Below are 14,330 nucleotides of genomic sequence, written 5' to 3'. Positions count from 1 at the left end.
TTCAGTAGTAGTTATGACGTTAACTTTATCCTAGATTCCAGTTTCTTCAGTAGTAGTTATGACGTTAACTTTATCCTAGATTCCAGTTTCTTCACTAGTAGCTATGACGTTGACTTTATCCTAAATTCCAGTTTCTTCACCAGTAGCTATGACGTTGACTTTATACATAGAATTTTAATTTTCTTCACTTTTTAAGAAAAACCATTGTAGCTCAAAATAAAGAAATATTATTTAGTACTTACCAGAGAAGTAAACAGTACTCCAGCACAGAATAAGAAGAGACAGATAATAAATATATAGATGGAACGGTGATTCCGGATTTGTTTGTAAGGAAGATGTTCTAGGGCAGCAGCTGCAAGAGTAAGAATCATAGTATTCTGTATCTTCAAGCTTAAGCCTATGACGAATGAAAACAGCACAAAAGCCCATAGTACCGACCATGAAAGGAGCGATAATCCTGCTGACATCGTGACAAACCATACTCCAAGACCTAATCGGATGAAAAACAAAACGCTTTTATGGCAGAAGTGAAGTAAAGGATATATATCAGTGGTGTAAGAAGAATATGGAGGTAAGGCGGGGGCCTGCCCCTTCCAATAATTTCTGAAAGGGGAGAATATAGGTTGTCCTCCAATATTGGTAAAAAAGGTATATTTTCTTTACATGAAATTATAAGCCCACTTAAGCATAAAATGATTACATGAGAGAGACACAAGTATAAATGTTTTATTTCTATTGAAATGTTAAAAGTAACTTCAAAGCTGCTTATTAGCGAATATTTCTAAAGAAAGAACAAATCGATTAGTAACAATTGACTTTTATAAAAAAAATATAAATTAATCCTTAAAAATATTATCTATACAATTAAAAGTACCGTGTGAGAGTGCGTGTGAAGCTTTTTAAGTTTCGTTAAGTTGTGCAGAAATGAGTCGGAGCAGGGAAGTACGGACGACGCAATATATGCGTAAGAGAGGGGTGGGTGTAGAATAGTACTATTCATTGCAAAATAAAAGGCAGTCGGAGAATGGATGTGTCGTCCCTCATAGCCCCACCTCAGTGTTAAGATTTTATGTGTTAATTTCATTTATTTAAACAACTTAAAGTACACTGGTACCATTACACTGTCGAGTGTTAATACTTGCCCATGATACTCAGATTTTGAAAGCGTCACTAAATCTGGTGACTGTTAGTATACAACTCGATTGGTTTGTTTTTTTTATCAGACCATTCCGCTCGAAGTGTCTTTTGTAGTAGAGGTGTATGGTGGGTATCACGTGCTATGGAATAGGTTTAACGTCGCAGTCAGTGAGATGCTCCGCTCGGCCACCAAATTCGTTCAGAACTCTACGTGAAGTGTAAGTAGGTCACTTAACTCTTCTAATTACTTTAAATACACTTCACTGTCTTTACCTTTTACAAGCTTTGTGCAATCAAATACAAAATACCACAACTAAAAAAATGTTACGTACGCGAAATACGAGTTTTACCCCTAATTAAAATTTAAATCAAAAATCAGTTTGGTTGCTATTCAACGTTACTTTAAATTTCTAAATAGAGATTTATTTATAACAACACTCTTTAATCAAAATTGTTTTCATTCCGAAAAATAGGTAAAAACATATAAGTTAAAAAAACTAAATTTTGATATAAACATAGAAATATTTTTACGGTCGAGGGGAGCTACTTAGATTATTTTTCATTCGTGATTTATGCTAGTTTGATCTTGATCTAAGATTTCCAGTTCAATGTCTTATATGAAATTGTTTGAAGATTGGAAAAGTTGAAACAAATACTTAATAGAAGTAGTTAAGTAAGCATATGACAGTAAAAAAACAATCACTTATTCCTTGTTATTGTGTCCTAACCTAACATACATAATTAACACCTTGTTTAACTGAAAGTTATATTTCTTCTTGTTCTAATTACTGTTATAAAAAGTTAAAATCAGAAAAATAATGTAAAAACGAAATTAGTCCGGCTTTGGATATTTGTATTCAAGAGTTTTTTTGACATTTCTTCTTTATGATAAAATATAAAACCTAAGTTTCTACAGTCTCAAGAAAATGCAAACAAAACAAAGTTGACAACAATACAGTTCAAAGAGAAAAAATTAACTGTAAGCAAAACATTTATAACATCATTTCTAAAAAACCACCGATAATTCGGAGGAAGTTCCAAAACATTAATTTCAGAAGAAAATTGAAAACATTTAAATTACAAAACTGTTTGTTTGTTTTGAATTTCGAGCAAAGCTACACGAGGGCTCTCTACGTTAGCCGTTCCTAATTTAGCAGTGGGAAAGCAGATAGTAATCACCATTCACCGCCAACTCTTGGGCTACTCTTTTATCAACGAATAGTGGGATTGACTGTCACATTATAACGCCCCCACGGCTGAAAGGGCAAGTACGTTTGGTGTGACGGGTATTCGAACTCGCGACCCTCAGATTTCGAGTCGAGCGCCCTAACCACCTATCAATGCCGGGCCTACAAATTGCAAGAACGAGAATCGAAGCTTAGGCATTCATAATTAAAGCAAAAATTGACAGTGAAATGGTTAATAACAAGAAATTAACAGAAAACACCAATAATAAATGAATCATTTATTGCAAAACAGAAGAAAATAGTGGAAGAATTAGGGAGAGAGGTAGTTTTAAATCACGAAATATATCATAATATTAAAGAATGCAATCTACTTGTAGAATAATTCATGGCAGTCTTCAAATGGACCCAGAAATACGAATAGCTGGTATAACAAACATACATATCGAAACCAAAGAAGATCTTCTTAAAGAAGTTATTATTATGAAGTACGGTAGTATTTTGTAATAGTGAGGATTGTGATGAAACAAAATGGCAGCCATAAAAATCACCCGTTTAAAACCTCCTTTAAAATTACTATTTCGCATTATTGGCTAAGCAAAACTAAAGCTTATTGTAATTATAAAGTCGCCTAAATAGCTATATACGTGTTTATGAAGTGAATCAAAATTTAACTATTTCAACGAATTTCATCTAAGCAAGTAAGAAAGTGACTTTTCCAGAGAAGCGTACAGAAGAAAGGACTAACCTTATCGCTCTAATGCTTTCACAAAACTCTTCCGTCTTGGGTCCCAATGATTTCTGTGTTGTATCGAAAATGATACGTGTGTGTGTGTGTGTGTATAAAAAAACGGACAATGCGCTACTTTGAGTATATATCAGGTCGTCAAGATGTTAATGTCGCTTTTTTTAGAACAACTTGTATATCAAAACATTTATTAAATGAAACAGTCTCCATTCTTATCGATGATGCTTTTCCATCTCACAAGCAGATTGTTAATGCCCTGATTAAAGAAGTCACTTGGCTCTGAAGCAAAAAACATGTCAATGTCTTCTTTAACACCTTCTACATTTGCATACGTTTTCCCATTAAGAGGGTGTTGCAGCGAACGAAAAAGATGGTAATCTGATGGTGCCATATCTGGAGAACATGGTAGGTGGGGGAGAACTTCCCAACCCAATTCCATAATCTTGTGTTGCATCAAACGTGCCACATGTGCACGTGCATTGTCGTGGAGAAGAAGAACACCTTTCCGATTGACGAAAGTGAAAAGCGTTTATGATGAAGAGCTTGATATAAACGTTCCAGTTGCTGTCTATAGATCTCTGCGTTAACAGTTCGCTGTGGATTAAGAAGTTGGAAATGAATTCCTCCTTTGATGTCCCACCAAATGAAAACCATTACTTTCTGCGGGTTGAGTCTAGGTTTTTGGGTCGGAAGTGGTTTTGTCAAGGACTGAGCCATTGTTTTTGGCGGTTAATATTCGCATAGACAATCCATTTTTCATCACCGGTGACAGTTCTGTCCAATTACGCGCATTACGCGCCAGAAGAGACGAAGCAACGTTCACACGTTGGAAACGATGATCATCGGGTAGTTCGTGAGGCACCCAAACACCTCCTTTATGGACTTTTCCCATATTCCTTATATGTTTACATATTGTTTCATAAGAGACATTCAATTCCAGGGCCATTTCATGAGTGTGTTGCCTTGGGTTAGACTCAACAAGCATCTTCAGAGCATCAACATCAATTCCAACATGCTTGCCCCTGCCATCACAGTTTTCAAGGCTAAAGTGACCTGAAAGAAATTTGCTGAACCATCGTTGACACTTACGAACGTTCAAAACATTTCCATAAACTGCTTTTATATTCTTTGTGGCTACAGAGGCGTTGTTTTCTTTCTTGTATTCAAATAGCATTACATACCGAATGTGTGTCTCGTCGTGTGCCATCACTATAAGGGATCAGAATATACTAAACTTTACACCTCATATAGGCTACACTAACGTGACGTTTAAGCAGTTCGTGTAACTAGTATACGTGATGTACGTTTTTTGGGAGTGGTTAATGAAAGTGTTCCAAAACTCGACATTAATCTCTTGACGACCTGATATGTCATTCACTATTCGTAACAAAAAATAAATATATATAAATGAACTCTTAGCACCTATAAAATGATCTTTAGAAGAAGTAATAGTAATGGTAAAGAATGCCGTGCTGCCCTCTAGTAATATAGAAAATAAACTTCAAGTTAGAAAGATCATCAAATTGTTTAACCAAACAACATGTTCTAGGCTAGAAATATAGATGTTTCAACAAATGCACCTCGATTAATTTTAATTTAAGTGTTTAATTCCTACGTTCAAAGTATACTCAATCTGAATGTTTTGTTGTTGTTGTTGTTTTTGTCAATACGTGACTGAATACATTTTCAGAACTCTCAGATTACATACTATTTTTATTTTCCAAATGTCTACTGTTGTTTTTCTGGTATATCTTCCAGAATATGGATAATTGGTCTTTCGATGTGTTTTCTGTGAACCAAGTATCCAGTGGTCAAATCCTTCGCTACGTTACCACTGACCTACTAAATCGATATGGTTTAATCTCGAAGTTTAAGGTAAGGAGGGAAGTAAAATGAGCTGCTTAAATCACATAATCTTATATTATTTTTAAGAAGGTTTTCAAAAAGGGTAGTATCAATTATAGTAAAAATGCATAAAAGAAATGTTTGATATTTGTATCATGAACTTATATGTTATCAAACTTTTTAATCAGAATAAATCTATAGAGAAGACGGAGATAGAGTCTTAGTTTGCTAATTACAGCATTGTCTACGATATTCTGTTTTATCAATTAGTTTAAGCTATAAAGACATCTGTAAGTGAGAACTTCCTAAGTATAACATACTACAAGGATAGGATGTAATGATAAATTTGAACTTTGTTTCATATATCTAAGTGTTAAAGAAGGCGAACTCGTATTAACCATTATGAACTCCTTAGATAATCTTTGAAATCGTAATATTATTACGATGATCACTGTCAGTCTTAAACAGCTATTTGTAAAGCTTTGTATACGACTTATTTCAAAATTTGCTTTGTGTGAAATTTGTCGAGTTCAGTTTTAACATGCTGTGGTGGCAATAAGATATTGCTTAAGAGAAGCTTGGGAGGTAACAGTCAACTACATGTTTAACTGAATACAATGTAATGTGACATTGACTATGTTGAGTAGAAAAATATGTATTTACAAAACAGATCTTTACGTTAAAATGTAATGCATATATTGAAATAGATTTCAACAACTTTGCTTTGATTGTAAAAATAATACTAATAATAACGGGACGTTCACGCTTTCCACGGAATGGATTTTAAACCTTACGAAGGTTGTTTTTTTGTGAGCCTTCTCTTGATTATTATTTACTTTATATGGCAACAACAATAGCAACAGAAGTTATGAATACATGCTTTTTCGTTATGGATATACATTAATTCATTATTTCTTTAGTTTTAGTTTTAATGTACAACATTGCGTGTTTTTTACATCATGTATTATTTATATTGGTATTTGTTTTAGTGATTTATTTTTATTTAGCGTCTATTGTATTTTTATTTCCAGATTCCAGTCACAGTTCTTGAAAACTTTCTGATCCACGTAGAGTCAGGTTACGGTAAATACAAGAATCCTTACCATAACAACATTCATGCTGCTGACGTCACACAGACCGTCCACTACATGCTCTGTCAGGCAGGATTAGCGGTAAGTAGTAGAACAAAGTGTAAACTCAACTTAAACCACTATAAATAATTCTTATATATCATTACTGGCTTGACTCAAAAGAACATGATGATAAATCAAATGCCACTTCGATTTACTGAGGTATTAATTATCTGATTCGTCTTTTTTGCTTTTTCTCTTTCTCAAAATATAATCAATTAATTTAAATAACGCTTGAAAGTAACATTTTGCAATTGCATTGCAATTCTAATAAACCATAGTTATAACAAAAATATGTGTATGAGAAGAGGGGACCGTCTTTGGTTAATTACAAATTCTGGAGCATTGTGTATAAATAGCTTGTTTTACTGTGCCTTCATTAATTTCTAGCTGTAATTGCATATATAGTCAAATATAATCTTTCATTTCTTCATTGTAGGTTTCACTTCAAAACTTGTAATTGATAAATAGTACGTTAAAAAGTGCCTTAATCAAGTTACTTGATCTAAACTTTCAATATGTTTGACAGAAATAAAATCACTTCATATCAGGTCTATCATTCTATATATTTTTTAATATTGTGTTGGACGACGTTTCGGGTTCTCTATTGACACATTCTTTATTTTAATATGTTCCTGTTTACTTTAGTTTTTTCGCAACGTTTTAGGTTTTTCAAAGTTTTTATCCTTTGACTTCTGTGTCGATATAATAACTTCTTGACAACGTTTTGGACTTTTCCCCAAGCATACAATAGTCCAATATTCTATAAGCAAACATCGTATGTTGGTCTTATTTTTTTCCCAGTTCTTTTCTTATTGTTGATTATCTTCAATTCTTTAGTTTGCTTTCTTAATAACATTTTGTTCGCTCAATTTTTTTTTATTTATTATTGGTTATCTTTTCCGTTTTACTCTGTAATTTGGTTTCTTAAAATATTTCAGGTTTTCATGCAGCAAACGTGTTTTATTGTTGTTGTTCATTTCTATCTTATTGTTCCGGTTTTTTGGCGATGTTCGGGTTGTCTGTTTATCTCCGCCACCGTTTGTGTTGTCAGCAGAATTTCTCAAAAACTGCTAACGGATTTGGACGAAAGTTGGTATACATTTAGACTATGACTCAACTTAGAAGTGGTTAGTTTTGGGAAGGTCAAGGACGCAGCAAGCTCACAAAATACTTATTTGTCAACATGGGGATTGGTTTTTCACACTATTTTGCCCTATAACTCATTCAAAACTGATCAGATTTTGATGAAACTTGGTGGACATATGTAGAATATTATTCCTCATTGTTCTGGAAATAATGGTCTGTGTCCGCTGTTAATGACGGACATGCGGACACATTTTCGTATTTTTTGAGAGCCGATTATGATCAACGCTGACCCTGGGGTGTTGCAAACTGCAAAAGGGAGCACTAATTTTTCACGTGTGATTTGTTGATTTCACTGCTAATAAATGTGTATGTATATCTTTCTTTCTTTTTTAAAATCAAAATTACAGTAATAAAGGGGATTACATTAGAGGATTATTTATTGCTGTCACACAAGGTAAGTTTTACAAAAATACCTGAGAAGGGGTGATAATTAGAGAGGGGGGCTTTAATTAGGGGCAATACGGTATGTTGGACTGTTTGACAAGATTTCAGATCAAATCCGAAGACTTCATGTTTTGCTTATAGAATACTGGACTATTGTATGCTTGACTTTTAATAAATTAAACGATCAATTGATTTTTATCTATACATGAAGCCTAAAACAACTACAAATGGGACAATTAGTTTTTACCTACTTTACTAGCGTTTCTAACTTTACAGAACTGGTTGACGGACGTGGAGGTGTTTGCTACTTTGTTCGCCGCTGTTATACACGATTACGAACACACTGGAACAACAAACAACTTTCATGTTATGTCCGGGTAAGAACTTTGTGGCTTGAATTTAGATGTTCTATCTCAGGTTCGGATGAGTAATTTGTAGCTTGACTTTAGATGTTCGATCTCAGGTCCAGGTAAGTATTTTGTAGCTTGACGTTAGATGTTCTATCTCAGGTCCGGGTAGAGTACTTTGTAGCTTGACTTTAGATGTTCTATCTCAGGTCCGGGTAAGTATTTTGTGGCTTGACTTTAGATGTTCTATATCATGTCCGGGTAAGTACTTTGTGGCTTGACTTTAGATGTTCTATCTCAGGTCCGGGGTAAGTACTTTGTGGCTTGACTTTAGATGTTCTATCTCAGGTCCAGGTAAGTACTTTGTGGTTGACTTTAGATGTTCTATCTCATGTCCGGGGAAATAACTTTGTGTCTTGACTTTAGATGTTCTATCTCAGGTCCGGGTAAGTACTTTGTGGCTTGACTTCAGATGTTCTATCTCAGGTCCAGGTAAGTACTTTGTGGCTTGACTTTAGATGTTCCATCTCAGTTTAAAAATAAGAATGATTTTATAATTTCTGTGGACACAATTTTCTCTTGTTGTCATTTTGTGAATAAATATATGTCTGTGCAAAACTGTAATTATATTTTTTTCACTACAATTAACAAAATTAATGCTGACGTTTTTGTTTACAATTATTTTTCCGAAAAAATTAAGTAGTTCTCCACAAAGAAATACTGCTTCCTCCGATAAATACGAATTTTATTTACTTCCATGGGTTCGTCATGTTTCTATATGATATTATAGATGAAAAAGTATTCGGTTTTAAAGTGGCAATTTCCTTCCACAGATCAGAAATGGCATTGTTGTATAACGATAGAGCGGTTCTAGAAAATCACCATCTAAGTGCAGCTTTCAGGTTGTTGAAGGACGAAAATCTCAATGTGCTTCAAAATCTTAGCAAGGAAGAATACAGGTGAAGTACCTAAACAAATTGAATTCTAAACTAATAGCTCCAACAAAGAAAAATGAAAACCAACAGTTTTAAACTTTTCACCTCTATTTAAAGATAGCCCCTATTAGTATAAATAAATGTTGTTGGTTTTTAGGATTAGGTTAAATACTGTATATTAAAATTACACGTGTACATATACTCTCTGTATTTTTAATGGTAAAGTTAACCGTTGATTTACTTTGAAGTTTTAGCTTATTTTTAAATTTTGTTCATTGTATTTACAAGGTGTTTTTTTTTTTGCAATACCTTAAATTGTTTGATTTCAATACAGAGATTTCCGAGGGTTGGTAGTAGAGATGGTGCTTGGAACAGATATGTCGTCACATTTTCACCACCTCAAAACAATAAAAACGCTAATAACTCACAAAGAGCTCAAGTAAGTTATTCAGTAAATCATAGCCGTGAATGTTGTATCCTGTATTCCAAGCACAAAGTAATTACTCAACACAATAATGTTGACTTTTCTGCGTATAATTTAAGCCGCTAGAGTTATTGGGTTGCAAACTTAGTATTCGTTCGTTATGCTTAACTGTGATGTTTAAACATTTTGTGAACATCGAATACATTGGTTTGCTATTTTTATTAATATATAATATTGTTATTGATAAGTTTGAGGGGTAATAGGGCTAACAAAAACAACATACCTTATTTATATATATATATAGGTAACCCTCAAAACAACTGATAACACTAAAGTCAGAACAAAGTGATTGAGGTATGTAGAAGCAACACATTTATACTAATCTTTTGCATGTATATTCCAAAGAATACAAAGCGTATATAAACCACCTCATTTAAAAGTTATCTTGAACGTGTTAGTCGATTAATCTGCTACATATCTGAAACGATTTTCTGTTTCATCAATAACATCATAAGCAAGTTGGTGTTATAAAACTTTACGGAGTGGTTGAATCATGCAAAGTTTTGAGCCCTGGTTAGCATGTTCGGATTGTGAATCGGAGTATTCATGGTATGAGGTCCGATTCTACAAAAACACGCTCCAGGAATTAGCTGTTGGCTAGCTATCTTCCCACTTATATATTTGTGTAACTTTGCATAAAATTTTCCAAGAAACAACTAGAGCTTAAAAAGAAAAATATATTAATCGTACTTCATCAATTATGATGGTTATAAAGTAATATAGTTCTAATTTTTTTCAAAGTTATTTACATTCATATAACTTCAGTTTCCACACTGGCTTACTCTTGGCTAGGATAACGGTTTTTGATCTGTAATATAATTGTCTTAACTGAGTCATATGGGGGCCACGTGACTTAAACAACAGCTATCAAACACACCTTTTCCTAGCCAGCACTAATCCAGTAAACTTTGTTTCTGAATAACAGCTTTTACACATTTAAATATTCTTTAGTCTTGAGTTTTTTTTATTAACCTGTAATGTGTATTTATATAATTCATGTACCACAAAACATTAAACTGTCAATTTGAAGTGAGCTGCTTTACTTGCAGTATAGACAAGGCAAAAAGCATGGCTCTTGTTCTACACTGCTGTGATATCAGCCATCCGAGTAAGGAATGGAGGTTACACTTCCCTTGGACGAAGCTTCTCATGGAAGAATTCTTTCAACAGGTAGTAGTCCTACTATATATCTGTGATTCGTGTATTTTAAGTGTGTTTTGGTGTGTAAATTGACATTACTACTCTACTTTTGCTCTTCATTTGATTCAGATGTTTTATCATTGCGAATAGGTCTATTCTAATAAAATATATTGTTCAGGTAAGTCCACTCACAATATGTAAATGTTTAAATTTTAGTTTTGATGGAAGTATTTTCATATTATTATTATTATTAAATGATCAGCTGTTTGCAGATCTTAATCACTATGGGTAATACGACCTAATTGAGCTGAAATAGACGTTTTAAGTTAATTCAGATGTTTATGGACAATAAAGTATATAATGTCACATATATCTAAATTCATAAACACATTATAAGGAAATAAACAAAGTTAGAATTCATTAAGTGAAACAACAAAGCTGACTTTTCGCACACCCGTCAAATAGCGCTAAAAGGCGTTCGCTGCCGCATAACAAATTAAGTATAAAAACATTAAACATCCAAGAGGTGCCAAGTAGCAGTCACAGTGTCCCAAACACATATGCTACAAGAGAAATTTGGGGCTTTAAAACATAACTGTCTTGGACCCACCGGTGTGTCACTTGGTCCGTAACTAAAAGTCAGTTTTGACTCACCGGTAGGACATAGGGCAGTGAACACGTTAAATTCTAAAGACCATTAGTCACAGCTTAACTCTAATGACTACCGTCCTAACAAAATCGAAAAGATATTGGCTGTTATTAGCAACATTTCAGCCAAGATATTTCAGTTTATCAAACCAAATACCTTGATAGTATGGATGGGCATTCGAATGACTTTCAAGTTCAGGCCAACTTTTTTTACAGAAGATTTTATATATTATTTTCATATATTTTCTTAAATGTTATTCATAAAATTTGGGTACAAGTTCCTATATTTCTATTACCACTCATAAAATGAGGTTTTTGTCCCCATAGGAACCTTTCTTACAAGCTTTCAGCCCTCTCTTAAGGTCATCATCAGGACAGCCTGACGAGAGATATGCGTAAAAGTGAAATTGAGTTACACTACAAAAGTATTCTACGTAATTGTTATCTTAACTAGAAAATAATTTAAAAATGGCGATAAATACAACTTACAATTGTAGTGGTGGAACTTTAAAATACATCATATAAGTGTCAGTGAATTAAATAGCGAAATAAAAAGTCCACAAACAAACACAAATTTATACCTTACATTAAATATGGGAAAGAAATGACACTGAATCAAGTGTAGAAACGAAAATTCTATTATAATGCATAGCATTTAGCTACAGCGTTTCAAATAATCTTAATAACTAGTTCTAAATCGTGCCAATTCATAATCCATAATCTTGTGGTATTCTCAGATGAGCTACAGCGTTTCAAATAATCTTAATAACTAGTTCTAAATCGTGCCAATTCATAATCCATAATCTTGTGGTATTCTCAGATGAGCTACAGCGTTTCAAATAATCTTAATAACTAGTTTTATACCGTGCCAATTCGTAATCCATAATCTTATGGTATTCTCAGATTAAAGTAATTTCCCAAAAAAAGAATTGACTAGCAGCAACTTTGGCCCAGTGAACTTTTTGACTGAGGAAAGCCGACTTAAGTGAACTTTTTGTCTGAGGAAAGCAGACTTAGTTTCCAATGCTAGTCTGGACACTTTGTATAAAATAAGCAAAATCAATTTTTGAATTACAAGAACACAGAAAACTGAGTGTGTGGATAATCCTTCCTACCAGAAGTACTTTCTTTCTCTCGAGTTAAACTTTCGTTGAACTAAACACAATGATCTCAAAAACAAGTCTTCTTTCTTGATTTTTTAGTGGGAAACTAGACTAGAAAGCGCGCAAGAATTTAGAATGAATACTCTTTGAGCAGGGGACAGCGCTACCTCGTGACCTCCTGTTCTCAGACAGCATTGAGTATTGATGGGCTACCTCCTTGATCTGGGGACAGCGTTACCTCGTGATCTCCTGTTCTTAGGCAGCATTGAGTATTTATGAGCTACCTTCTTGATCTGGGGACAGCGTTACCTCGTGACCTCCTGTTCTCAGGCAGCATTGAGTATTGATGGGCTACCCCTTTGATCGAGAACAGCATTACCTCGTGACCTCCTGTTCTCAGATAACAACTGAGTATTGATGGGCTACCCCCTTGGCGAACATCATAGTCGATAAGCAAAAAAGGTTTAAGCATGAATGAATTTAATCCAAATACCTGATCCTATGTTAGAACATTCCTATCAGTCAAGTAGACATTTCTCGTGTGAGAACAAAGAAACGAAAAAGACAATTGACGACTTTTTAGACCACCAGTAGCCACCATGAATGTGCGGAAACTACATAATTGAAAATTTTGAATAATTCTTAACTACTAAAGAACGTAAAAAGCCCATGATCTGCCCGCATACCACAACTTCTATCAAATGCTGGTCCACGTTTTTCTTCTACTTGGACAGTGTTTCTACATACCATTTGGCAGAGAGTTGGTTCACTAAATCAGGTGTGTGTGTGTGTGTGTGTGTGCAAAAAAGAAAACAGAAATAGCTGTTTCGTAAAAAAATGTTATACTCAAGTTAGATTTAACCTAGATTATCAATTTAAAACTAGATCTGTGTATTTTTAACTAAATGAGTTGAAATTACCATTTTGGTTTATATATTTCGTTAACCATTATTAATTTATTTTTAATGGAATCAACTTATATAGCCTATTCAGTTTTACTTTGTCATTATATTCAACGGAACATTTCTTCCAACTATAAGTACGCTTTTACATCTACCATGTAAACTTGATTTTATAGCTAGAATCGTTCTTACTTACAGTATTGTTGTACTGTGGTATAGTTCCATTATCATTCATGTTTATCAACCGCCTGCACTCAGTGACCCTGAAATATAATTTAACATTCTTTTCAAAGCTGTTACTTTTGTGTTTGCAATTCTTGACCTGACGACATAACATAGTTATAAATTTGTCGAAATCTTGTTTTAGGTGGGTTAATTATTTGTTTGTTTATTTAACTAACTTACAATAAGTATAAACGTTGTTCCTCCAAATGTACGTTACAAAAATGAGAAAGGTGGTCTTTCAAGATACTGTTGACACTAAATGTTCGTTTATGGATGTGAAACAAAGACAACTGGTATTAGACGTAATCAACTGATATGTGAAAGATCGAATGTTACTTTACTGCACAACGAAGTAAATATTTAAATATTTTCACTTGAATAAAATCACATCTAGAATGATTGAATTACTATTGATTGATGATATTTCGGATGTGTTAGTAATATACAATCATTCAGTTTCAGTAGTTACTTATTGTTAGTGTGTTTTGTTTATAGCTACCTTTCGTTCTTTTGCAGGGCGACAAAGAAAGAGAACTAGGTCTGCCCTTTTCACCACTTTGTGATAGAAACACAACGTTAGTAGCTGAATCTCAGATCGGTAAGAGGAATCGCCACATTAAAGATAACATTACGTGCAGATGAATGTACTGAGCTGATCTCAGAAATGTTCAAGTTTTCCCAACTTGATATTGATAGTCAAATATAGTCTACACAACCAACAACCAGCTCGTGTGGATGCTAATACCATTTTACAAAGTGTCTCTCAATCACTCTGTTGTAATTCCAAGAAGTTTGCAATGCAAACCTAAACAGAAGGTTTACAACACCAAAATGTAATTAGAACTATGATAACAAAAATAAACGATTTTTTTACGAAACAATGCAAACCTAAACAGAAGGTCTAGATATGTAATTACAACACCAAAATGTAATTAGAACTATGATAACAAAAATAAACGATTTTTTTAT

General features: G+C 33.7%; 1 protein-coding gene across 4 annotated transcripts in view; it reads left to right on the top strand.

Annotated features, from left to right (window-relative positions):
- LOC106461691 (calcium/calmodulin-dependent 3',5'-cyclic nucleotide phosphodiesterase 1-like) overlaps window positions 1-14,330 on the top strand; it is a 51,005-nt gene that overhangs the window by 28,770 nt on the left and 7,905 nt on the right. For all 4 annotated transcript variants that reach the window (XM_013921539.2, XM_022388708.1, XM_013921538.2 and 1 more), the window contains 7 exons: window positions 4,828-4,944; window positions 5,946-6,086; window positions 7,854-7,954; window positions 8,758-8,883; window positions 9,194-9,298; window positions 10,393-10,513; window positions 13,878-13,959. In XM_013921539.2, coding sequence (XP_013776993.1) covers window positions 4,828-4,944; window positions 5,946-6,086; window positions 7,854-7,954; window positions 8,758-8,883; window positions 9,194-9,298; window positions 10,393-10,513; window positions 13,878-13,959 — 793 coding nt within the window. The remainder of the gene's footprint in view (window positions 1-4,827; window positions 4,945-5,945; window positions 6,087-7,853; window positions 7,955-8,757; window positions 8,884-9,193; window positions 9,299-10,392; window positions 10,514-13,877; window positions 13,960-14,330) is intronic.

This window comes from Limulus polyphemus, unplaced genomic scaffold (genome assembly GCF_000517525.1).
Source record: "Limulus polyphemus unplaced genomic scaffold, Limulus_polyphemus-2.1.2 Scaffold1011, whole genome shotgun sequence".
Lineage (NCBI taxonomy): Eukaryota > Metazoa > Arthropoda > Merostomata > Xiphosura > Limulidae > Limulus > Limulus polyphemus.
This window is presented reverse-complemented; position numbering and strand designations above follow the sequence as displayed.